General features: G+C 40.7%; 2 protein-coding genes across 3 annotated transcripts in view; both read right to left on the bottom strand.

Annotated features, from left to right (window-relative positions):
• The window catches only part of cdkal1 (CDK5 regulatory subunit associated protein 1-like 1), a 255,607-nt gene extending 245,961 nt beyond the window's left edge, over positions 1-9,646 (bottom strand). Inside the window, exons 1-3 of the mRNA XM_026183920.1 lie at positions 9,384-9,646; positions 8,285-8,448; positions 6,355-6,467 (exon numbers count right to left, since the gene is read on the bottom strand). Of these exons, the coding sequence (XP_026039705.1) occupies positions 6,355-6,467; positions 8,285-8,442 (271 nt within the window). The 5' untranslated portion in view covers positions 8,443-8,448; positions 9,384-9,646. The remainder of the gene's footprint in view (positions 1-6,354; positions 6,468-8,284; positions 8,449-9,383) is intronic.
• A 3,359-nt stretch (positions 9,647-13,005) lies between these two features.
• Positions 13,006-23,917, bottom strand: LOC113032488 (transcription factor E2F3). 2 transcript variants are annotated; one of them, XM_026185429.1, is made up of 8 exons: positions 23,327-23,917; positions 21,240-21,360; positions 19,915-20,045; positions 19,735-19,823; positions 18,891-19,049; positions 16,760-16,871; positions 15,795-15,936; positions 13,006-15,357 (listed from the first exon to the last, which is right to left on the bottom strand). In XM_026185429.1, the coding sequence occupies exons 1-8, from the start codon at positions 23,606-23,608 to the stop codon at positions 15,056-15,058; spliced, it is 1,338 nt and encodes a 445-aa protein (XP_026041214.1). In that variant the 5' UTR covers positions 23,609-23,917; the 3' UTR covers positions 13,006-15,055. The 2 variants fall into 2 exon arrangements, with proteins under 2 accessions (XP_026041214.1, XP_026041215.1); XM_026185430.1 differs by lacking the exon at positions 23,327-23,917 and adding an exon at positions 22,986-23,302.
• Between the last annotated feature and the right edge of the window lie 2,373 nt (positions 23,918-26,290).

The following is a 26,290-nucleotide window of genomic DNA, read 5'->3' as shown; positions in this document are numbered from 1 at the left end:
CTCTCATCTTTCCTTACATTGCCTTCTCCTTCATTCTTTCCCAGTCTCCTTCTCCCCTCTCTAAATCAGTGAAGCGAGCCGCGCAGCTACGCCACAGTGGAAAGACGGTGAGCATACAGTGAGTTTTTCTCAGGCGTACAGACACCAGGCGATAAGTCTAATCTTACAGAATGATGACTGTCGAAAACGCAACTGTCTCTCAGATACTTTCTCTGCACAACACCAATTCCCACCACGGCTGCAACTGTGTGTGAGAAGAGTAAATGTGCGTACGAGCGGGCGGGCTGCGAGCGCCAATGTGTGTGTTTATGTGAGAGGTGGAGTCAGGCAACATTGTAAGTTTTCATTGGCTATAATTTTACGGCGTGTAATGTTGCGTAGCGCGTAGGCAGCCAGTCAGAAGGTCCTCACACGCTCCGTTTTATGAATGAGACGGCACGTATGCGAGGAACACAGACTCAGAGTGAGAATACTCTACGGTGATGTAATACAATCACAGAGCAACAGAAGAGCTAGAAACACAAATGCAGTGTGAGCGCCATCAGAACATTGTTTCAGGGGTTTCAGCCAAAACATCCAAATACTACAACAATTTTTCTAAGGCTAAGCAAATATTAAAGAGCAGTAAAAATACTAGATCTACATTTAAACTATTATTTTTTTCAGCTACTATTGACTAAACACTTTTAAGTGCTTTAGCTCAGTTGGAAAAAATACTTTTATTACTAAAAGCAGTATGCATAATGCTTCAATCTTAATTAACCGATATATATATTTCATATTTTTTGACGATTACCTGCTCTGAAACAAGGCTTAATAAAGGGAAAAAAACCACACTCTGTGACACTCACAGCATTTTCTATTCACGGCAGCACCCGTAATACCTTCTGATCAATTAAGTCCTCGTATCATTTTATCAAAGCAGCCCACACCCTCTCTCTCTCTGAAACCCATATCCTCTAACGTCTGCGTCCAAACCAGGAACTGAAAACGCCTCATTTGGCTGACATTGTGTACCCGGGAGTAATTTTGCCTAACCGGTATGTAAAATCCTAACTGAAGTGCTGTGTGCCCGGCTGGATGGCAGAAAAGATATTGGGAGGGGAGGAGACCAGCCAAAAACAATCAAAATATCCTGGTGTGACTTTCCATGAAGGGTGTGTTTGTGTGTGTCTGCACACTCATGTGTGACCATAGATGCCTTCCTATGAAGTCACTATTTGGCACATTGCTCTTCTGCTCAAATGCAGTTCGTTGGTGTCGGTGTGCTAGCGTGGGTGAAGAGTGCCCCCTTTGGTTGTGCGCGGGAACAGCAAATGAGAACGAGCCACAATAAACCAGTACCAGCACTAAAACAAGTGGAAGACAATGAAAGCACAGGTAAACAACAGTGTCTTTCATTGATGCACACAACTTTTTAAAAGGAGCAAAGCGAGCCATTGTTATTTAATCAGCACTATTTATTTTATGTGTGTGTGTGCATTTATACTACTAGAATATGAGCGTGACCAAACAAATAAACGCCATGGCATATGATTTATCGCCACAGGTGGCAACCAAGTAATATGCTAATCTCAAATATGAATGTAGTAACTGGTTAAATAAAAGACGTTCCTGAGAGTTACACCTTTAAAGCACTGCATGTACAAGCTAAGAGCATCTCCAGCTACAGATGAGGAGCGATTTTTCTCAACTAAGCACAACTACAACAATCTGCATTAAGCCGTAACAGAGCAGCCTCCATGTTTATATGTTTATAATACAACTGATAGAGAGCTGGCTTCATGTACAGCTTGCATATAATCAGGGGTTGCTTTGAAGCTTTGAAAGTTACACATTTTAAAACCATGAATGGGAAGAGAGGATGTTGGAAGGATGACCTCACCCTGATATTGTAGTGGTTCATTCTTACAACAAAGGGCTGCTACACGGGGAAAGGCTGCCACCTATAGGCCAACACAAGAACTGCTACTATCTACTATAAAAGTGATGTCATAGTTTAAGAAAGAAAGTTAGAGAAGGGTAGGAAGGAGCGACAAGGGGGGGCACGGGGATGTGATGGAGAGAAAACAGGAAGGAAGGATAAGAGAGAGAGGGAGAGAAGGTGATGTCATATTTTCAGAGGCGCCGAGGCTCCTTTGTCCATACGCTTTCATTAAACTGCAGAGCGACGTGGTGGATTTGAACACACATAGGCGTACAAATTACAGAGGTAGGCGGGAATTTGTGATTTTATATGGAACGTTCGAACTCACAAATGATAATGTTCAACCTGTCCTCATCTTCCATCTGGCCAACAGCGCCATGCTATTCACGAGCCTTTTTCTATGTTAGTCATACTACACAATTCCACCTTTGATACACTCCTGACAATTTCATGCCTTTGTAGAAGACTGCGCATCATTCCATACAATACCATTCAGCACAATCGTCACCTCTACCAAGTGTAATCTCACCTGATTCTGTCCATGACCGTCCATTTCTTTCTAACAATCTCACACTGAAACGCAACGACTGACTGCAGATTTTAACTCCGACAGGGACGGAGGGACGAGGACGGCAGGGAAAGAGAAAAGATACAGGAACGCAAACAAGACACGGATAAAAAGCAGAGCTGTGGAGGACAGAAACCAAACTAAGCCTTTAGCATTAGCAGTAAGACTCTGACCTTTAACATACTTTGTTGAGAGAGAACAGAGTGGAAAAAAAGGCGTATGAAGAAAAGCAGCGGTCGTACTCTGAGGCTTTATGAATGTAAGATAAAGGTATATTTTGGGCTACAGCACAGGGTAAAACAACACCTTTTTCTCGCTGTGAATGGAAGAATTTCTCACCTTTTCTAACCTGTTATATGTGAGACATGCAACTAACAAAGCTTGCATACGTGTAATGATGGCCATCAGCATTTTTCCTATTATAGGGAACCTATTACTGTTCCCTATTCCGAGCTCTGTTTGATGTGACTTGCATAAAGAAATAGTTTTTTTACAATCTCACACACGTTCACATCGTTTCTATCTCCCTCTGACTACTGGAGTGCATCTAGTCTATGGCTGTGGCCACGTTTCTGTTAAGGTCAGCTTGAATGACAGCAGAGAGATGGCCTTTACATTGTGGAAATATCTGCATTATTCTGTCGCAGAGTTATAAGATGTATTTTTTTCAGCTGCCAGGAATCTCTAAACGCACGCGCCCTCAGCAGGTAAATTTATGTGTGGCAAATAAAATCGCATGTTTAGGGCTGCAGGAAGTTATAAGGGAAGATTTACTAACATGCTGCACCAGCACAAACTTGGTTTTGCCATTAAAAAAAAAATAAAAAATACTGTCTGTATTTACAGCGAGGAGACTGTAAGATGTGGGAACTCAGACTTTTTGCAGCTGATCATGTTGCATATGCATTTCTGGGAGTTCCTTTCTCAAGGTGCTAAATATAGGAGGAGGAACAAAGAAATCAAGCGCACAGACTGATTCACTAATGTTTGAGACGCGTCATTTCCTGCCAACTGCTCCGCTATTTATTTTAAAGAAATAATGTGTTTAGTGTATGGAAGCCCGTTTCCACCACTAAAAAAATAAATAAACAATTAAAAACAAAAGTATTCATAACTCGAAATTTCAAGTTATTTTCTTGAAATTTCGACTTATTAACTCGGAATTTTGAGAAAAGTAACTCGAGTTAGCGCTGCCAATCAGTAATCTACGTGAATGACGTCATTTCCTTGTTACCCGGAAGCTGAAGCCCTGAGCTACAAATGCTACAGCTAAGCTACCAGTGTCATAGCCAGTCATGAATGCACAAATTGCTGAGTATTTTCACCGTGGCTTCACAAATGATTAAATCCTTGTGTTATTAGCTGAATCACATGGCGTTACTATCAGCAAACATGCTCTCAAAAGCGCCAATTTGTTGCGATCCGGTTTTAAGAGCGCATTCCTCTGCGCCATATCCTTCCAGGTAATAAGAAAATGATGTCAGTCACATAGATTACTGATTGGCAGAGCTAATTCGAAATTTTGAGTTAGCTTTTAGTTTGAAATTTCGAGAAAACAATTAAAATTTCGAGTTATTTTCTCGAAATATTGTGCCTGCACACTCATGTGTGTCCACACATTTCGACAGAAACAGCGGATACTTTTTTTAGTGGCGGAAACAGGCTTCCATAGATAACAGCACAACTTTTGTAAATCACGTGAAAAACTAAGCACACCTATTGAGCACCATTTGGGGATCATGCTCACATGCACATCTCCATAAAGACCCTGGAGTCAGAAAACTGTTCTGGCAAAGAAAAAGTAAAAAAATAAATAAATTGTGAAATAGCAGCTTCACATCAAAGTACGGCGTCAGACAGAAAGAAAATGAACCTTCGTTTCAGCAGAGTAAACATACCACCGGGGCACACACCAGGGAGACAAATGTATACGACAACATCAAACAGGAGTGCATCCTTTCTAAACGTATTCAACCATGCAAAATATATGCAAACAATAGAAGACAGACATTCAATTAACTTTCTTCTGACCCTCATGTGTATTTATATCCAATTTTCTCTTTTAGTGTTTAAAGTCTGCCTCACAGGCACATGCTCTGAATGATTTGAGCTTTCTGCTGCGTAAGATTATTAAGGGTTTCCTTTCCTTTCCTACTTTTCCTGCCCGGTCGCTGTGCAGCCGTGCTTTTAACATGAGGAGGAGACAGAGAGAGTCTTCACCCAGAGATTACAATAATCTAATACCCATAACAGCAATATTTAACCTTATTACCAAAGAGTGTATTACATTACACCCTCTTGCATGTATATCTGCTGAGGACTTTAAGACAACCAGAGAAGCAACATGTGCTGTAATCAGATTGAGAGGCAGGAGGATGCTACCCTTACAAAGGTCAAAGTGGGAATAGAAAACAACTGTCTGAATACAAACAAGTTTTCTCTACACTCTCTTCCGACTGCAGCCATTCCACTAAATTTAAAAAAAAAATCCCAAATTAAATTAGCACAGAAAGTCTAAAGCTTCAGTAGATGTGTGACAGGATCTGTTACGAAGTGGAGGGGCAGGTGACAGACGACAAACTGAACAGAGACGCGTTACGTCAGCAAGGAGCAACGCACTGAGAAGAGAGAAATCAAGGGTCTGGCCTAGCAGATGAGGAGAAAAACTATTGGCCTGTGGTCATGGGCTTACTGTGTCTTGTGTGTCACTTTGAATGAGTGGGTAGATCTGCATTTTTGAAGTGTGTGATTAATTTTGCTCTATGGCTGTGGAGACCCCACGGAGAGAAAGAAAAATGCCTAAGGGGTTTACTCCGTCTTCTTCATCCGTCTTGGCGCGTGTCTATTGAAACACACACACACACACACACACACACACACACACACACAACAACACAAATACTCACACTGAACACATAACTAATCACACAAAGCCAGGCACAATCAATTTTCCTTGTGACAAACATGAGGTCACAAACATTCACCAGAGTATCATATTTAACCGACTACAATGCAAAACTCAGTGTCATATCACTCTCTGCGTTATCGTTTTCACCTGTGTCGGTCTATCACACCTGCGCACACTCGCAACGAAACCCTCCTGAAAGACGTCCCGTAATCTAGTACCGAACATGGCCAGCGTCTTCACGCAAAACCGAAGAATGAAAGGCAGCATTCACTATATCAGTTTTCTCTAACGAGCTGTAATCTGAACCATGTACGCTCTCATCTATTTTAAGTCAGCTTAAAGCATGTAAATGACTGCTGTAATCATGGCGATGAGAAATAACAAAATCCATCTGGTTCCTAAAGACTGGCAGACTGCAGACGTGAATTAAAATGCTTACACTGCACAGTTCATCCATAGGTGTTTTTAACAAGTTCAATTCAATGAAAAATAAAACTCACCAACCAGAATAACATTTAAGGTTCAGTGTACTTATAGAGCAAGACCGCCCTCTTGTGTTTAATAATAATATTGACATTAATCCTATAGACATTTAACAATAATAATGATATTTAAATGTTTTAAAGATTTGTGGTGGCCTTTTTTGCTTTTACTAGCTGCACAGTGGAGAATAAACAGGAAAGCAGAGAGTGTGGGGGAAGACAATCGTCAAAGGCCCATGGGTTGGAGCCGACCCGGAGCGCTGCCCCTGCTCAAGCAGCGAGCTAAACTGGCACCCAGAATAATTCCATATTTACCACTGTAGCTGTTCATCCATTTATCTTTTGTCTAAATATAAAATACATCCAATATTTCTATTGTCACGTTATGGTATAGGCAGCTTCCTGTTGGTACTGTTGACTTCAAATCAACAGAATTAATACAACATAGTACAATTACATCATTTCTTACCAGTCATCTTGTATCCGCTGGCAGCCAGCTGCCCAGCCATGTACTCCCCATCTGAGTTGTTATGACTGCAGCCCCATGTTTTCATCCAGATCTTTTGGGTACCAGGGATCAAACTAAAAAAATACACAAGTAATACGTCCATTGTAAATCATCCTGATGTGCAAAAATCGATGTCTAAACCAAACCAGCTGACAAAAGGCTGTCTATTGTAAATTTGCTTTATTACCCATGTGTGTTGGAGGAAGTACAAAGGTGCTTTTACACCAGCTGCTGTCAAACTAAATGTCAAGAGTAAATATCAAACCACCCTGATAAGGTGGCTTTCCGATTCAGTGGGATCTTGTGTAGGGCATTTGTGGCTTGGAAGCTTCTAAGGTTTTTGGTATAGCTGATGTGTGCTATTGGTGTCATTTCCTCTGTTAGATAAGAAATGCAAAAATTAAGACAACATGAACGTGGAACAGCAGCATGTACAGCGACTGTAATTTAGTTTTCCCCAGCAAAGCCATGTAGAATGTAAACATGCTCAACATGACTATGGGATTTTTCTAATCTATCCAATTACTGAAATATAAATATATAAAATATTAACATACAACTAATCAGAAGAAAACAGTTTGCAGTTAGATGAAATTATGGGGTTTATTTTATTTTTTTAAGTAGTGGAAGAAACAATTCAGTTATAACAACAACTAGAAATGTAGTTGAAGAAACAAACACTCTTTCAAACACTTCAGGAAATTCAATTAAAAACATCACTCACTTGGAAAACTAAGTAAACACCTTCAGAAATCCCCAAAATTGTGAGCTTCCAGATTATACACTGGTGACCAGAAACCTCTCACACAGGGTACAATCGATAGAACAATCAAGAGAACACTGGTAAAAATGCTGGAAATGGAAAACTTTTGGTTTTGTTGAACGAGATGCTTGGAGGAATTTAGAAATAGCGTCCAAATCGTTTGCTTAGTACTGTAACTTTTACAGAACTCTAAAAAGTGTCAGCAACGCATGCAGCTGAGTTGTGATTAATAGAGCAGTGTCTTGATTTAAGTTGCAAAACACTTTGTGAAATACAGTCATTTTCCTTGTTACTAAAGTGTTTGGATCATTATTCCAAGTTTCATAGCTCTAACATGAGAGGAATTTGCCTCGGATTCGACAAGCTTAAACCAAGATGTCTAAAACTAAACGTGCTCACAAAACCTTAAATGTGTGTGCACAAATAGCCTGATACACTCATCTCAAGTGGAGTTTTGAGACTAATTTCACAGATCAACAAACATGAGATGCGTTCAAGTCCCAGTGTGAAACTGGGACATCTGTACTTCCACTGCATACCTACATTTCTTTCTTTTTTCTTTCTTTCTCTAAATAAAGAGAACAGATTGTCACCACTATACTACAAAACATAATCTATGTTTCAGCCTACATTTGTGGATCTGTGCAAAGCTGGCAACATGACATTTTTCTAAAAAACCCCAAATGAGCAGGTACGAAAAAGCATTAGGGCCACATGAAGAAAAAACATTATTGGTCATTTTGAGAAAATGTCCAAATGTGGCGATTAAAGTTGTTGTTTCAAGAAAAACTGCCATGGCTGCTACACCCTCTACAAAATGCCGGTGGTTAAATCATAAAGAGGATGTATGTTGAATGTGTTTTAGGCTTGAATTCCACAACTATAATCTCCACATGGAAGTGGGCTCAAACATTTCAGTGCACTGATGTTAAGAGATGGGTGGACAATTATTAAAAACCATCTAAAAGACGTTATTCCTTCTAACATGAAGCCAAAATACACTTTTTTCGCTGACAAAAATATCTACTTATACATTTTTTTAATACATGGTTAAATTTTTTATTTTTAAGCCAACAATTTCCCTTTTTCCCCCCATGGCAGTAACATAATATCAAACACTGGACACACCTGTCAGCTTGAAGCTCCTCATCGCTCATGAGCTCTTTCTTCTTCCTTGCCCTTGGTATGATACTTTTTCTAGCAGACTGTCTTTCATGAGGAGTGGGGTCACTAGAAGACACCATGTCCTCGATGTCTTCCATCAGAGAGTCACAAGAAGACGGCATGATGATCTGGAAATTAAGCAAAGCTTTAGTCAGCCTTTTGGAGTAACCTAAAAATATATAGTGGCAGAATCCCTTTAAGAAAGCTCCATGCTTCACTGCTGCCTGCAGACTCTCCTTCATTTAGCAGATTTCAAGGTTTTTACTCATAAAGGCGGAGTACCTGCAAAATTCTTGGTATGGTTTTGTGGACACTTTGTTTTGTTCCTAAACTGTTTTTCGCAATGGTTCAAGATTTGGATATGAAACCTCTTCAGCAATGTTATGGCTGACTCTTCCTCAGTCTCACTCCTTGTACCTTGTACTGTTTTTTCATTAGTACCCGTTTTAGGGTTTTAGGAATGCAAAGGCTACGTGTGCAGGAACAGCATTAGCATTTGCAAAATAAGCATGATTATTAGAAGGATTTATAGATAAAGAAAAATGCAGTGTGCAAATTATGGATTAAAGTATTACTTTAAAAAAAAACTATCAATACAAGATCTTCATGACCAGTGAGTGCGACATCCTGAAGTACAGTACCTCTATCTACTGATGCACATGTATTAATTACCGTTACATTCTCTTTAAATGTGTTGTTCACGATAAGTAGATGAAAAGCTGCATGGCTGGAGATGCAAGCTATGCTGAATATGCGCACACATCACTTAAACGCTTACTGGGTTCAAGTTGTACAACTTTTATACAACAGATCACGTTTCACACTTATGAGCTGGTTTTAGTTTACCCTAAACGAGGGTTTACACAGGGAGGCTAACATTAACGTAAATTTAAACATTTAAAATGCTTCATTTGACACTTATTTATCCCTCTTCATTGGTTTTACTGGTTAACAAGCGCAGGGTAGCGTTTATCTTGGCTAGCCTCATTGGCTAGCTAGTACCCACGTGTCTCTTATTCTGTGCAGTGCAGACAGTCCCAATAAAAACATTAAAGTTTCTTACCTTAGTCGCACTGTAGTTGTAGCCTTCAGCTGAACTCGAATGCCGAGGGCAATATGCTTTAAAAAGGCACACGATGATTATTTACGCCACCAAAGCAGTCACCACAACCCTTAGACCGCCATACTTGTCTGTAAGTACGGAAGGTAAACAGGGACAAACTGTATAAGCGCGTGTTTTTCTCAAGTAGTGGGTGAATAAGTTCAGACCAAATGAATACGGGTATGATTCAGTGTCATGTGTGGATAACATTACATATACGGTCACCAGCCACTTCATTAGGTATACCGGTTCAGCTGCTCATTTAAATGGTAAATGGGCAGGTTCTCATACAGCGCTTTTCTATTCTGAAAACTCAAAGCACTTTATACAACTTGCTTCCTTCACCCATTCCCACCCACACAAGCACTTTTCTCTTTGTAAGTGCTTTCTATCTATTGCCAGTGCATTGACACTCCGATCAGAGCGCAACCTGGGGTTAGTATTTTGCCCAAGGATATTCAGCATGCAGACTGGGTCTGCAACCTTCTGATTAGTAGATGACTTGCTCTGCGTCCTGAACTATAGCCTCCCCATCAGACTGGATGCATGTATGTTGAGCCCCCTTCTCTTCACTCTGCTGACCCACGACTGCACACCATCACACAGCTCCAACCTCTTCATCAAATGTGGTGGGTCACATCAGCAACAACAATGAGACCTACTACAGGAGTGAAGTTAACCATCTGGCCGAGTGGTGCAGCAACAACAACCTGTCCCTTCAGGAGAACTCGCACCCTGCACATCCCACTAACCATCAACGGTGCTGCTGTAGAGAGGGTAAGCAGCACTAAGTTCCTGGCTGTGCACATCTCAGAAGATCTTCCTCTGCAAAGTGAGGTGAGCAAGAGCCTCAACCACCATTACGAGCACCTTCTACAGAGGCACCGTTGAGAGTATCCTCACCAGCTGCATCACTGTGCGGTATGGCTCCTGACGGAAAAAGTTACAACGGGTAGTGACAGCAGCGGAGAAGATCGTGGATACTTCTCTTCCCTCCCTCCAGGACATCTACTGCACCCGCCTCATCCGGAAAGCCCTCTGCATTTCAGGTGACTCAACTCATCTGTCCAACTTCTTCAATTTGCTGCCATCAGGAAGGAGACTGAAGAGCCTCCGGGCTAGAACCAGCAGACTGAGACACGAACTCCAGACCTGCATTGACCTCTTCCCTCTGAACCCCCCCCAAACATACAAACTCTGAACCACCACCATTTGCACGCCAACTTGCCCACAATCACTACGATTGTGTTGGACACTGCTGTTTAAATAATTGTATAGTATTGTACAGAAGACTTATCTTTATATTGTTTTAGTGCACACTGAGGGCCATGAGAGTATCGCAATTTCAAATTCCTGTGTATGACTGTACATAGGGTCTTTGACAATAAAGCTGACTTTGATTTAGACATGTAGACACGGTCAAGATGACCTGCTGAGTTTCAACTGAGCAGAATGAGGAAGAAACATGATTTATGTAACTTTGAATGTGAAATCCCAGACAGGCTGGTCTGGGATTTCCCCCACACAACCATCTCCTGGGTTTACAGAGAATGGTTGGCAAGTTGGTTGGTTTGTTAGTGTAAACAAATTACTGATGTCAGATAACAACAGCCAGACTGATTCAAGTTCTCATGAAAGCAGTTACCTGGATGGACAGCCAATAAATCTGCAGCAACTGTGTGAAGCCATCATGTCAATATGGATCAGAATCTGATGTTTCCAGTTCCCTGTTGAATCGGTCTTACAATTACAACATCCCCGAAGACACAAGGAGACCTAACCTGTACAATTAGTAAGGTGTAATTAGTGGCAAGTTACTATACATGTTTGAACCTACAGACTTCTAATAGTGCAGCCAAACTTTCCACCATAGTGCAAACTACTCCCTGAAGACGCATCAAGACAAAATATACATTTCCTCATTTATATTTGCTTTATTCAAATTTTCAATTACAAATGCCCAGAGTACAAAAAAACAAATTCATTTATCCCCCCCTACCCCTCCAATACACACAGACACGCACACACAGCTCAAATTCCTCATTTTAACAGATGTACATAAACAAGCATGTAACTGAAATACACACATCAAAAAACATCAATTTTATCTCCAACATTCATGAGCTCTTTCACCCATGCCTTCACATCGCAAACTGCTCTCTGTTCTGTAGTTAGCAAAAACAGGCAGAAATATAATTTTACAGACAATTCTTTCTAATCAGATTTTTGTTTTTTGTTTGTTTTTGTGTCTTTTTTTTTTTTCATAAGCTTTACAGAATATTCACTGATCATTACACCGTATTTGGTAACAGCTCAAGAATAACCATAAGAAAATAAAAACAAAGCTGTTTCAATGTGGACCATAGTTAGCATCATACTTAGCCTAACGATACACTTCAGTAAGATCTAATCACACATTTCGAAATGAAAAAAAAGTTGCAATTTTAAGTCACTCATTATTACCAGACACTAGCTTTAGCAGTGCACGAAATCTCCAACATTCCATTAGAAACCAATGGAAAGGTACAATCTTTCCACCACACACACACACACACACACACAAATCCCTCATGTAAAAGGACATAAAATATAGCAACCAGATTCTGGTTGCTTGAAATCCTTGGGGGAAAATATTTTACCTACTGTAAACTGGAGAGTGGGTGTTTAAACTTTGCATGAATACATGTAAAATACACCAATATAAATACGCCTGTAAATCAGGACATTTTTGTGCATTTTGTAAAGATTGAAATAATGAAGAGACTGGATGTTCTTCTCAGAGTTGAGGCTATTCTTTAACAAGTCAACATGCTTTTCCTGAATTGCCCCCATCGTGCTCTTGCGTCAGAATTTTGCAGATGTGAAATGCTTCAAAAGAAAACCCAACAAACAAACAAACAAAAAGCAGCACAAAAAATAAAGTTCATCCAAACAACAAAATAAAATAAAATTTGCATTCGAGGATTTTCTTCTGTAACCTCTCGGTCACTGTGTAAAACACTTGCACCTAGTGGCTAATTTGGCAGACCCTAAAAGAATGCACAACCGTGTATTTTTAATACAGTCCAAAGTGATGTTCTCATTTACATATTTTGCATTTCTGTTGTCAGATAATACCACCTTGCCTTTTTCATGCCAACTAGCCATTTAGTGCAGACTGTGGGGATTATTGGGAGCGGAGTATTCAAGGCACACAAGTGCAAGTTTCAGACAAAGTGAACAGAAATGCTGCAGCAACGTACGGTATAATGTGTTCTTTGAACATTAAAGCACGCAAACATATTCTAGCTCCTTTAGCAATAATGAAACAGAGGTTGTACATGAACATAATAGGGGCACTTGGAGAGGCATCACTACTCTCCAAAAAACTGAGAATTGCAAAAATGGTAAGGAATATCAGGGGGGAAGTTTCCAAAAGTTCCTACACACTTCCAACAGAGAACAGCCAAACCAGGGATGCGAAAAACACAGAAATGTCTCTGCATGACCAGATAGACCAACTGCGAATCACTGCCTGTGTCTAAGTGGTGCCTCTCCATTTAAAAAACATAATTAAAACAAAAACACTGAAACAGGAGCTAAATAACTTATTGGAGAAAAAACAAAAACGACACACACTAAAAAAATATTGCAATACATTCATCCACTTTTCTATGCTTCAAATGTGCACCCCAGTGGTGAAAATTTATATGCGACAGTATGAGTCTGGCTTTTGGCCAACGGTATTCCCACTATAATGTCGGGGTTTCCGACATGACTGCTAAATAAAACGCGGGCAATTCCTAAAACAAAAGAATTCAAAAATCATACAAACTATGGCATTTATCTCTTAACGCCCTATTTTCTATTTTGCAACATTAAGTGAGAGGTAGCCTACAGTACCTTGTGCACTGAAAAAAATTAGAAAACTGTACATCAATTTACACACGGGCAGGCTTACTCTTTAACGCAAGCTCGACTCTGACATTAACTCACACACGTGATTCCTCAAGCACACGTCAATCAGGTCGGGCGGGGATAAGTCAACAATAACAGCAGCAATATCACCTGTGATCTCTAAAAGCCAAGGTCTCTTTGCACTTCACTATTACAAGGGATGTAATCAGACAAGCTACTGGTAGTGAACTGTGATGGTGTTTCTAATACCTAAAGTGGGAAAAAAATTACATCCTCTCAGCTTGTTTTTCAGCAAGTAATCAAGCCTTTTTTGCTGGCTAATCACGGTAAATTCAGTAGCTCTAAACAAACACAAGTCACTACGGTTTAGTTGCGCTGAATTCACTTAAATTACAAAATAGCTGTTTTGTTTTTTTTTAACATTTTCTTACAGAGGAAAAAAAGCCCTTCATTACATGCTGAAGTTTAAATAAGTGGCTATCTCATCCTGTTTTTTTTCCCTTAGATGACCCAAGACGTTAAGTAATTTCTACAGTTTTAAAATCCATTAAAATTCAACAGTTATTGAAGCTAAAAAGAGCCAACAACAGTCTCAGTACACACCGAGCAGGAAGTGCGCACAGAGTGGTAAGTGATTCGAACACAAGTTTCTCTGAATAGCTCAATCCACAGTATAATTGCACTGCACACAGTCTAAGTGAGGAGGCATTAAGGGATTCAGTTATGCCGGCTACTGCTGATGAAGATGGGAAAGGTAAAAAGCAGCGAGAGTCGAGGCGTCAACTGCCAAATCAAGAGTATAGGGTGGAGATGATTTTTAAGTTTGCACATCACGTGTTCAGATTTACCCACTGGCAAGAAATGATGGCTTTTCCAGCTTCCTTTAGCAACTTAGCAAGTTGTGTATTTGTCAGGAGATGAGACACTGGAATATGTGGCATAAATGTCTTGCTTCCATGACTCAAGAGTGCATATTCTGGTTATTTTCCACAATAATTTTTCAATGGACACCCAAATGTACCCAATACTCATACTCTGAACTTTATAATCAGCCTAGCCTAACTATTCTAACTATGTTGCGAGTGCTGTGCATCAAAATCAGCCCTGTTTCCATTCTTATATATATATATATTTTTTATAATTTCCAAAAATGTTTCATATGTGCACACACAACATGGCTATTTAACAGTCAGCAGTAAAAGCCTTCGGTCACAGATCATTGTTGTGGATGAAATCAGCTTGAACTCTACCCACAGCACTTGGCAGTAACACACCTAAAGCGTTACCTGGGTAGCTCTGCACACCCGAAGATAAAACAAAGAAGATCGACCTTTTACTTGCCAAAACAAATTCCCAGACAGGATCCTTCAAGAGTTAACAATGTGATTTTTCTTCTTTCCCAATCTCGAGGGTGTTTTTTGGTAACTGCACGGTTATGCTCAACACAATGCAATAACCCCAGATGTGAGGTAATGCCAAGCACTGTGGGGGATGTTTCCTTATAGCTGTTCTCTCTTTGCTGTCTCTCTATAGTAACACCCATACAAAGATGTGGATACCCTTCCCATCCCCATTTACATTTAACCAACCAGCTGTGTAAATTAGCATCCACTAAAAAGGAGATCAAAGGCTTTACACTGCTGATGACGTTTGTTAGTTATACCATGAAAGAACACGGTACTCCCTGTGGGACAGAAAAAGCCCTCTGTGTTTCCGTCCATTTTGTTCACCTAATGCTAGCTGCCCAGGAGCTCATCCAGGCCAAGAGAGGGCATTTTATCAAAGTCACAGGATTCAAACAAGTCGCTAATTCCCTGGTCGTCTCCCAAACCTAACAGGTAGTCATCTTCTTGGTCCAGAAGAGTAGGCCCAAGGTTTAAGAAAGGACCCAGGGATGAGGGGATCTGGTCTTCTGTCTGCTGCAGGAGACTGGTGTAAGTGGATGAGATGGGTGAAAGAGTTGTGACGGAGACAGCTGAGGAAGAGGAGGGAGGTGGAGCCAGAAAGGGGTTAGGAGAAGTGGTTGTGCAGCTGGGATCTGTGGAAGGAGAAAGAGACAATTTGTTATGACACCAAAACAGCCAAGAGTACCACTGGTCTTCAAAGAAGCTGTACGGCTGTTTTGTTGCACTGGAAGCAAATCTAGTGAGCTCTGGACGTCTCTTCTGGAACCACTTCTAGATCAGCACTGAACACTGAACTCCTTTCTTACCAATCCATTCATACTATTTAAGAACAATGAAACAAAGCATGTGGTTTTCATTCACTTCAGTACAGAAAACTGTTTAAATGTTGCCAATTTCTGTGACTGTAATAGAAATGGGGATTTTTTTTTCTCCATGTGTTTAAATGATCATGCTATTTTTTCTTTTACTCAGTCTATGGATATATGATACGCAAAATAAATGGATCAGCTTTTCATTATGAATGACAAAACAAAGTGCTGCGGTACACTACTATCCATCTGAAACCAACCTTGAAGGACTTTGAGGAAAGGAGAGTTCCCATTGATGTCTGTGTTCCCATTTTTTACGGGACTCCTGGGGTCGTTTTCCTCATCCGGGCACAGCAGAACTTCTATGGGACCCTTTGTGCTGGTCAGGTGTATGGATAAACTCTACAGAGAGAGAACAGGTACTCGAATCAGAACAACAATGCACATAAATGTACTACTGATTACCAACATGTGCACACACCAAATGGAGGAGTTTATGCATGTAGCAATGTATCTAAAATATGATCAATTCAGTGCAATGATTTCTCAGACTGACCGAGCCACTCAGAAATCATTGTTGAAGGACAAATTAAAACTAACGGTACCAAATTAAGTTTAAATCTTTTTTTTTTTTTTAATTCAAAGTTTTCAGAAAATATTCAGAAAACTTGACCTCCGACCCCTGATCTTGAGGTCACTGAGATTCAAACTCGTCTGAGTTCTCCTGTTATCCATTTACAAACTTGGGGGTCCACATCACCCGCCTGCCCACCTGCGCTGCAGGGTGCTGACAATGCGCCATCAACCTTTTACGGTTGAGGCGTAAAAAAACAGAACTACTGGCAACCGGGAAATCTGCTACCAACTGGTGCAATATAGGAGGTTTTCATGCAGCACCTACTTTCCAACAGATTTCACCCAGCGAAAACCAGAAACCTCCATGAACCACTCCGAACCAATCAGGCAATACACACATTATTGCCTAGCAACCAGTGGTTGTATAAGATCCAATATGGTGGACAAATCTTGAGCAAGATGTGCATGACATCACGTTGAAAAACTTCAATATAGTTACATTTAAAACTGACTGACTTACCCGACTAAGGTCAGAAGTGAACCTAACCAATATGAAGTCTTGTCTATAAAAGAACTCAAGTCATATGCCAAGTGGTCGAAAAAAAAAAAAAAAAATCAGGCGCGTGTGTTTGTGAGCATGTATACAAACCTCTTCAGGGTCCGGCACTTCTAGTTTGGTGTCTGTGGGCGCTTTGACGACAATAACCGTCTGGTCTCTGAGGCTCCCTTGTTTGATATCTTGGTATGTTACATAAGCATATGTGGAAACAGCCGGGTTAAAGAAATAAAACTGCGTCTGTGTTGATACAGAACAGACTATATGAAATGACCTGCTTTCTGTGACATGTTAGAAAAGAGATGTTTGTTCGAGGAGAAGTAAAACACAGCTAGTTGTTCCTGAAGGCAGAGCTCTTAAAGTACTGAAAGCATATTACAGCTTTTTGAGAAGAGACTTTTAGACTAAGAAACAGCCATGTCACCATTCTGTGCCTGTCTAAACCCCCTTTTGGCATCATAAAACAATTAGTGAGACTTAAAGAATTCATAATGACAATTTACAAATGAAAGGCACGAGCACAATTATTTTTGCAACTAGCTGTACTGCATGGTATTTGAAGGAGTTTGAGTGTGCAAAATCTGAGGACACGGGTCCATGAGGAAAAGATCTCAAGCCTCTGCGTCTTTACTGAGCAGTGCACACATGCAAACCACGACTATTAAGTTCGATCACAAGGTAATCCATTTTTTCCCCTGATGATTCTAATAATTGGCTGCAAGCTAATGTTATGCAGAAAATCTTTTTTTATATATGATCTACAGGAACATTAACTTCTGATGATTGTGTGATCTTCTACGCATCCTATGTGTGAACTTGCATTTGTGCCTCTGCAGTCAGTTCTGGATCTCCTCCAGTTTGTCAGAAGTGTTATCATTAAACTTGATTTTTAATTTTAGGGAAGTGGATAACGTTGTAGGGAAGCAACTTTGGTGAGTGGGTTATTGGTGAGTTAACACTGTGCTGGTGTGAGGGACAAAAAAAGAAGTCTGTTTTCAATACACAGAGATGAATCGCCACGATTGATGAAGTCACAGTGAACAGCGCTGAAAAAAACTGAAGAGCGTTTACCATTAGTACCTACTCAGATCAGCAAGATGTGACTCGAGTCTTGTGGCGATACGACTCGTTTTCCATTACAACCAAGTACCAACTGGACGTGTTTGGGGTCGTTATTGCAATGCGGCTAAGCACTACAAAGGTGGACGTCAAGGCAACGTTACACCTGCTGCTCAGTGTGTAGAGTTTCAGACTCAGCAAAGTTGTTTCTGTCCAGCTGTTTTCCTCATTGCTGGGTTTAATAAATGGCGGTTTTGATTTTCGTGAAGGAGACACTCATGACTCACTGAGTGACCCACCAACTAGCCGATCGGTAGTATGCATTCTGTTTACATTACATTTTTAGGTCACTTGGAACACCGGCCTGGTACCAGGTCTCATCACCTAAAGGAAAATCCTGAAAACTGTGGCGAGCCGCCCTGAGTAGGTACTAATGGAAATGGTCCAGTGCCACTCCTCACCTGACACGCTGCCCTCAGGCTTCCAAACTGAACTCCTACACCTGCTGAAAACTAATCAGCTGCAGCTCAGACTTATGAACAACAATCCTCCACATAAAATTTGAGTTAATTTGAAACAGACCTTGACTTTGTGCGCTCTGTGCAAGTTTAAATGAAATCGCAAATTACACAGTTAAAGGGTTATAGCACTATAGGACCTGCTGCCTGGACGTGACCAAGAAAATCACCTTTACTGGGGAATCTCCCAAACTCAAATCAGCAAAGGCTTCTGATGTTTGGCGTTTTTGATCAGATCGCCTGTGACAAACTTATTTGTAATAAAACAGCCACTCCCTACATGAGCTGCAGCATTTAAGAAGCGAATGGCTTCCCTAGTCAAGAGCGATTTCTAACCGACTTCAATCTCATGTCAGAACGTATCAATACTCCGTCAGCTTCCTCCCACTGATCTGAAGAAGCACACTGCTTACAGAGACATTTAAAAATCTATCATCAGGTTGTTTCTGATTCTCCAGTTGTCACTGCTCTTAGTAAAACTGCAGTGGACACTCCTGAAATGAACTTGCTTGGTGTTTGCTCAGAAATCTGCAGTTTTAGTAGATTACAAACAAGACCTTGCAATCCTGTAGTGACTTACTCTGCATCTTTACGAGATTTATGTTGAACTAAAACTTTAGCCACAATCTCAACTAACAAAAGGATATTTCTGGTTGCCTGGCAACTCGCTCATGTGTCTCATATCCAGAGAGCATCTCTGGATGAGTTGTTCGAGCCTCTGCTCTTCATCAGCCAGCGCAGAAACTTCAGCTGTCAGTCTCTGTCTCTGGCTCAGCGCCCCTTCGACCTCCAACAGACTACAGCCCCTGTAAATGAAAGAAAAGCCAGTGCAGAGTGAAATACAGCGGTTTAGAGTCACCTAAGGGTGCTCAATTGCAGCCATTTGGTTTTTAGTTTCAAATATTTGGCACATCAACTTCAACAGTGCAAAAAAGTTCTGATTTCTTTTCAAGTAAACACAGGATTTATGTTTCGGTACGTATGAGCTACCTCTCACTTAAGCACCTTTCCTTCATTACAAAGGTGTGATTACCAGGCTCCACTGACCGCATATCCTGTAAAGAACAAGTGACTTCAAAACATAAAACTGGGGAAACTACCTTCAAAGTATTCTGACCCAATAAATTTCTGTAGTCATTTCCAACTTTAGTGCCTGACAGGGACACGACCTACATCTTAGGCCATGAGAGGAAAATCAACAGAGCTTTAAAATAAAACCATAACAGTACATACAGCTCACAAACATGACTCAAAATCTGTTTAAATGAAAAGCCACCCTAAACTGCAAAGCACAGGTGTCTCGTGCCCAGTTATGAACTTATGAGTTCTGAGTGAGCGAACTACTAAAATGATTCGAGTGTCGGCACTTTTGGGTATCCTCATACAACACATCAGCTGAGGTAAAGAAAGAAGCAAAGATGGAGGAGAAAGAAAAATGCAGAGTCCAAACCAAGCACCTGCATGGCAGAGTGAGGGAGAATAACCACTTACATCCACTGAATGTTGTTCTTGGATTTCTTCTTGATGAGGTGAATGCCTTCTAGTACATTGGTGATATCATACAACCGCCTTTTCTGTACCTGCAAGCGAGGAACACACGTACAGATTTAACGGCGTAACTCATCAGTCGCTAAAACGCTGACCGAAAACAAAGCATCTTCCTCAATTTACCTGTAAGGTTTCAGCAGCAAGGTTGAGGTCCAAAACACCATCGGAAGACTGAGCAAGAAGGTCCACGAACTTCTTTGTTAAGAGGCCCAAAGATGTGTCGTACCGCGTCTTCTCTGGTGGAGACTTGGGTGCTATGGTGGACAAAAAGCAGAAAGAAGGGGAAATTAAGTAATTTAAGCAATTTGAAGGACGGTTTCTAGCCAAGACATGAAAACTCAGTCATTGCTAGATGCAGTTTCACATGAGAGCATATGGCTGAGCGAAACGCAGCTTCATCAATATGTCCGAGAGTCAACAGGAGTCCAAGAGCAGCAGGGGTGTCAGAAGAAGCAGACTACCTGCTGGACGGATGGGTGATCATACTCTGTTTTGTGTTGTGACTCATTCACAAAGACAAAGAGCCAACTTTGAAGTCATTGTTGGAAACAAGCGAGGCATTTTCATACTGGACACATTTACAGTACAAATTGCTCACTAACACTCAATATTGGGAAAACCGAAGACAGTTTTTCCAGGGAAATGCTGAAAGGGAAATGACTCAGCGACAATCGCCGGCGTATTTTTGTGAAGACGAGCTACAAGCCAGTTTGGCAAAAAAGGATCACTTTTTAATTCCTCTGTCGGGTTGCAATTTAAAGCTAAAAGTTTTTTAATTTTAAAGGCTCTGTTCGCACAGTGTCCCATTCCCGTTCTCAGTGGGCAGAGCGGTTTAAGAGCAGAGATCCACACCACGTCACCTGTTGTGACCTCCCACAAGACCACGTATTACACTGCCACGATCACTAGATTCATGTAAAAGAACCAGATCTCTCTCCCCACTTTCTTTTTTAAATTTTCTAAGAATGCAGGCCAAATAAAACACCAAGCTAACAGGAAGTTACTTACTGTGCTTGAATATAGTCTGGAAGCAACACGCTTCATAGGAAACACTTCCCTGCTTTTCTTTAATATGTTGAGAGAGTTCCCCATTTCAGCTCCATAGTTTAGATACACAATACTACTGTTTATATATTGATGAAACAGATTAATCAACACCACTAATATAGTGATATAACACTGGAGAGATTTTTCTTCATGGAAAGCTGAGTGAACCACTCGGAGAGAACCAAGGACCTTACCTTCATGATGATGTTTAGCTCAGGGGAAAAAATAAAACTCATTTTATTGGAATAACCATTAAAAAAAAACAACAAAAAAAAACAGCTGTATCTACACTGTTCCCATCTGTGCTGCTCGGCAGGAGCGTGGACACGATGAAGTTGAAACAATCTGTAGTGAAATGAACAAACAAGATGACAGAGGGCTCTTAAGAGCCACCTTCTTACTTCTGGGTGTCTTCAGCCGTGCCCCATTTGATGCCGCGGCTCCTCCTCTACCTCTTGGAGTTTTGGCTGGTTCTGTCTGGTACTGGTGGTCCGAATCATCGAGCGCCAATCGCCTTTTTGCCTAGGAGAGAGCAGAAGGGATAGTTAAGGGTGGATGTGGTTATTTGGCAGTCACTTCCAAAGCCTTTCCATAAGCCTAGTCTCTCTAAAACACAGTATAGGACCAAAGAAGAGTTTCATAGAGTGACTGCTAGTTTCAGGCTGCTTTTAGTCACCAAATGTGATTGTTCTCCGTCGACTACTTCAGTATTCCTGAGGTTTTCGCAGCAAGGACAGCAACATCAAATCTGAATTGAAAGAAGTTTTGTCAGCCACAGAGATTCCATTTTTTCAAATTTATTGGAAAGGGCAAGCCCAAATAGCTCAAGAGTGAGTCACGTCGACGATTTGAACGTCCCACCACACACCAACGCCAATCCCAATAAATAATCGACCGTATAACTCCACCCAGCCAAATAATTAATGGAAGCATCAAGTAGTTCTGCTCAGTCCAAAACTTAATTCTCAAATCCAGACAAAAATGTCTGATGTCCAATTACCCACCACGAGTCAGTTTAAGCGTATGATTCAGCAATTTATGGCTCCAACACAAGCTTTTATTTAGCTTCATATGCATCTACATTGTCCCCAGATTCATCTGTACCATTCACCATGTTTAAGCCCATTTATGGCATGTGTTGAACATTGGATTTGGTAATGCAGATGTTAAACTTCTTACCATAAACATACCCCATGTCTTGTTTCTTAAAGCACAAAAATACAATAATAATTTTTTTTAAATCAAATAACCCATCTCAATTATAGCCCAATGAACATGAATCTGTGCTTTTGCAAGAATCCATCCTGTTTTAGTGTCTTTGAGCAGGACAGCGTGCCACCAGCTTGCTGGTCTGCATTTCCCTCTAAAACTCATGCACAGCAGAAGCCACTTTCCCCTGAAATGGAAAACATATTATAATTTTTAAACCCATACTTACTACTTCATCTTTTGCATAACCCCAGACTGAGAAAGAAAGAAATATGTCCTCTGTTGACAGTCAAAGTGTCAGCCATTTTATATCAGCAAGCAGCTCCCCTCACCCCAAAGCCTTCTCATGGCTCACAGCCTGATATGTGCAGACTGGTTGAGTTCATAAAAGATGAATAACCAGGAGGAGAAAGAAAAGAAAACAACACCCTGAATGCAGCTTTAACTGTTTTGTGTGGTTTGTGCATGTTGAGAATACAGGAAACGTAGAATCAGCACTAAAGCAACAAACTCGGGTTTCACTTTACTTGACATGAAAGGCACCACAGCGTTACTTCAGTTACAAAAGAGTGGCATGACACAGTTGTGCCGAATTAAAAGAATAAGGTCAAGCTCGACAACGACTAACGTTGCTCTCTAATAACCAATAGTGCTACTAGCTTTGATAGCTAACGCATATTTTCAAAGCTTTACCCAAGTTGGCTTGCATCTTCACAGACGACTGGGAGAAAATCTATCGAGCAGATCCCAGACTGAATTGTAGCGATATCTGCGTATAACATCATGCCTTTATAAGTTCCACTAATCATGTAGCGTTAAAACGCTAAAAACAAACATATAGCTTACCAAGAACCGGCCAGGGAAACCATCCCCCAACCCCCCAAATTAAGACACCAACAGCAGCCACTAGGCCAGCGCTAACGTTAGTCATCTCTTACCAATATTTCCATCTGGCTGCAAAGGTGAAGCGGACTCAAAAGCACCATGAAGTCTGCTAACACTCTCTTAGATGACAGGTCTGCATTCCAGTTAACGCTAAACTCACTTAAACTTGTCACTGGCGTCCCCACAGCAAACGAAAACACTTAACCAGCTCACTTGGGTAACTTAGCTAGCGGTAGTTAGTTAGCCACCTCGCTAGGTTGAGTCGAGGGAATGCCCTGGCTAAATAGCTAACATTAGCTGCCCTGAACAACAAGCTCGGCTAGGTTAGCAAGCTAACATTGTGTCGCTGAGCGTAGCAAAGCTAAATGTATAAGCAAGCTGTGTGGATTATTACCGGCGGTCTTCCCAGAGCGGGTCGTTGTCCTGCTGCGTTTGCTGCAGCTTGTTGTGGAGTTGTGTAAATGTTGTTAATCTGAGGCTCGGATAAACACACATTTGATGTATGTGTAATGTTGCAAGGCGGTGGTGTGGTTATTATTTGGATATACGTAGCGTTTGATTGACCGGGGTTCAAACGATCCGAGAGAGCTGTTAAAATTATATTATTATCCAGAGAAGAGCCTCCAACCCCTGCTAAAATCACTTTTTCCTGAGCCGAGGAGGTCCCTCTTCTCATCTTGCGTATTCAGGGTAACCCCTTTCTTATCTCGGAACTTTCGAGCTCGTATAGCTGCTAATCCGCCGCAATGGTTACAAAAATAATCAGACCAAAGTAAAGACGAGTGTCTGAACTATCGATTTCTGAAAAGTATTTTTCCCTCAGAAAGTGCATTTAGGCAGATGCAACGGATTAAAAAGTAGCGCAACTCTCGTTTCCCCCGTCTAGAAATGGCTTCAGGAAACGGCCTGATGAATGAAGGGATACGGTTTACGCGCTCAAGAACCCTCCCGCGAAACTCAGATTTCCCGGGAAAATTTCAAACAGAATTTACATGCCAGACCCTATTGGCTCCTAACGGCAGAGTACCCACCCATATCGATGTCATTTCGACCAATGACGGCTTCAGATTCAGTGCGCCACGTGTTCATTGGCAGTTGTAAACACGTGACGTCACTTGTCACGCCTTGCGAGCTCTCTGATAGGACGTAAGGTGGCGCCAGAGACCAATTTGCTGAAGAGAAAGCATGAAGAACCAAAACATATCTACGGACTTAAATATTATATTAAATTATATTAAAAATGTAATTATTATCATTAGACCTATTTTTTTAACATTTGCAAAGCCATGTGTTTGTGCTTCTTATCATTTCTGAATACGTTTAAATTAATCAAGTTTGGATCTTACCTATAACTTTAAAAAAGGCACATTGCAAAATGCAGGTCCCAATATACAGTCTCAGTGATGCAAGTGAGCTCAACTCTATGTTGCAACAAATGTGATTTGCTTATTTTTTTTCCATTAGTTTCCAAAGCACCCAGTGACATTACAGATTTTGTTTTCTTTGTTTGTTATTTCAGTGATTGCTTAAATAGTGCACTGTGTGATGTTCATCTCTTTGGACCATGTTCAAGGAGAAAATTACTGCTCTCAAAACCACACAAAATTGAAATACTGTATTTGTGAAACCACTGTGACAAGAAGGATGATGAATGTAGCCAGCACATTGTTCGGTCAGATGAAAGCATAATAAATTTGTCTGGATTATGGGATCTCATATGTTTGCTATGGAAATGGCTGTTACGATCTGTGAGACATAGAGGAGCGAGTGTGCTGATGTCATCTGCATAAGTGAAAGAATTATAGGGGAAGATATAGATGGCATGAAGTTGCAGCCAAGTGGAAAAAGAATGTTTTCAGAAGTTAAAATGGAAGTTTGTGTTCCACTGTAATTGGAATTAGCACTCAGGTACTGCAAATGAAATTCACTTTATTAACTGATCACCAGCAACTGTGAGCACCTTGATAAAAGCTTAAGTTTGAGCAGTTTGCTAATCTGGAGCATTTACTGTAGGTGTGTGTTGTCAGGACAATGCTGCAATCTTCCTGGGAGTGGACATTCCAGAAAATTCATTCCATCTGACCGTACAATGCCCAGAGAAATGGTAAAATCTCACTGTCAGGCCTCAGTTTGTATGTTAAATTTTAACGTTTTTTGGCAGTACAATTAGAAAAAAAAAAAGAACATCTATGGCTTGTTTGGAAAGGTTGCAAGGTGTAAGCCTGAAGAACATGGCAACACAGTTTGGGTTTGCATCTGAACAAACCACAAGAATTCTGGAACAATGTCCTTTGGACAGACCTAAGTAGAGATATTTGTCCATAATGTGCAGCACCGTGTCTGGAGAATATCAAACACAACAAATCTGTACAATCACCTAATGCCAACTGTCAAGCACGGTGGTGGAGAGGTGATCATTTGTTTTTGTTTTTTCCAGCCACAGAACCCAGGTGCCTTGTAGTTACTGAGATGACTGTGAACTCCAAACCCATATGTACATATGAAAGTCTAGAGTGAAATAAGAGGTCATCTGTTTGCCATCTAAAGCTTGGGTGAAACTGGGTCAGCAGCAAATCAACCACAACAGAATGTCTGAGAAAGAAAAGACCCATGATGTTGTAATGGCTCAAGTCAAAGTCCAGATCTCCACCCGATTGAAAATAACCTGAAGAGAGTTGTGCCTAAACAAAGTCCCACAAACCTCAATGAAATGAAACATCACAGCAAAGAAGTGCAAGGCAAAGTTTCTCCACAATGACACGAGATACCGATAAAGTTATACAGAAAACAATTACTTCAATTTGTTGCTGCTAAAGGTGGCTCTACAAGCAACTGAATCATGGGGTGTACTTAGTTTTCACAAGATTATGTAGAGTAGTGATGGGAATTCCGGCTCTTTTTAGAGAACCAGCTTTCGATTCCCAACCGGCTCTTCAGGTTGTTTTGTTGCTTTAATTGATTTATTGTTAACAACAATATAAAATTATGCACAAATTAATTACTAATGTAAAAAACGTGGTTTTATTTATATATGCTTATATATAAATATATACGGTGGCCCCTAGAGACAAAGCACGTACAAACTTCAAAAAGCACATACAAATTCCAAAACACATTTCTAGCGTTAACTGAACTTCCAAAACAGAGCTACCTAGATCACATAAATTACACAATTGAAAGCAAATGTGTTTTGGTTGTGTATTTATACACAAGCACTCATATATATTCAAATAATTAAAAAAAAAAAAAAAGTTTATTTACCTGTTACTACCACACACCAAATCCGGTCGTTGGTACTTCCTGGCTTGTGTAGCCACTTTGGAGTTTTTATGTGTTTTGTTGTTTTCACGTGCTTTGG

Source organism: Astatotilapia calliptera, chromosome 11, assembly GCF_900246225.1.
Source record: "Astatotilapia calliptera chromosome 11, fAstCal1.2, whole genome shotgun sequence".
NCBI lineage: Eukaryota > Metazoa > Chordata > Actinopteri > Cichliformes > Cichlidae > Astatotilapia > Astatotilapia calliptera.
Note: the sequence above shows the minus strand (reverse complement) of the source record. Positions and strands in the feature narration are given on the sequence as shown.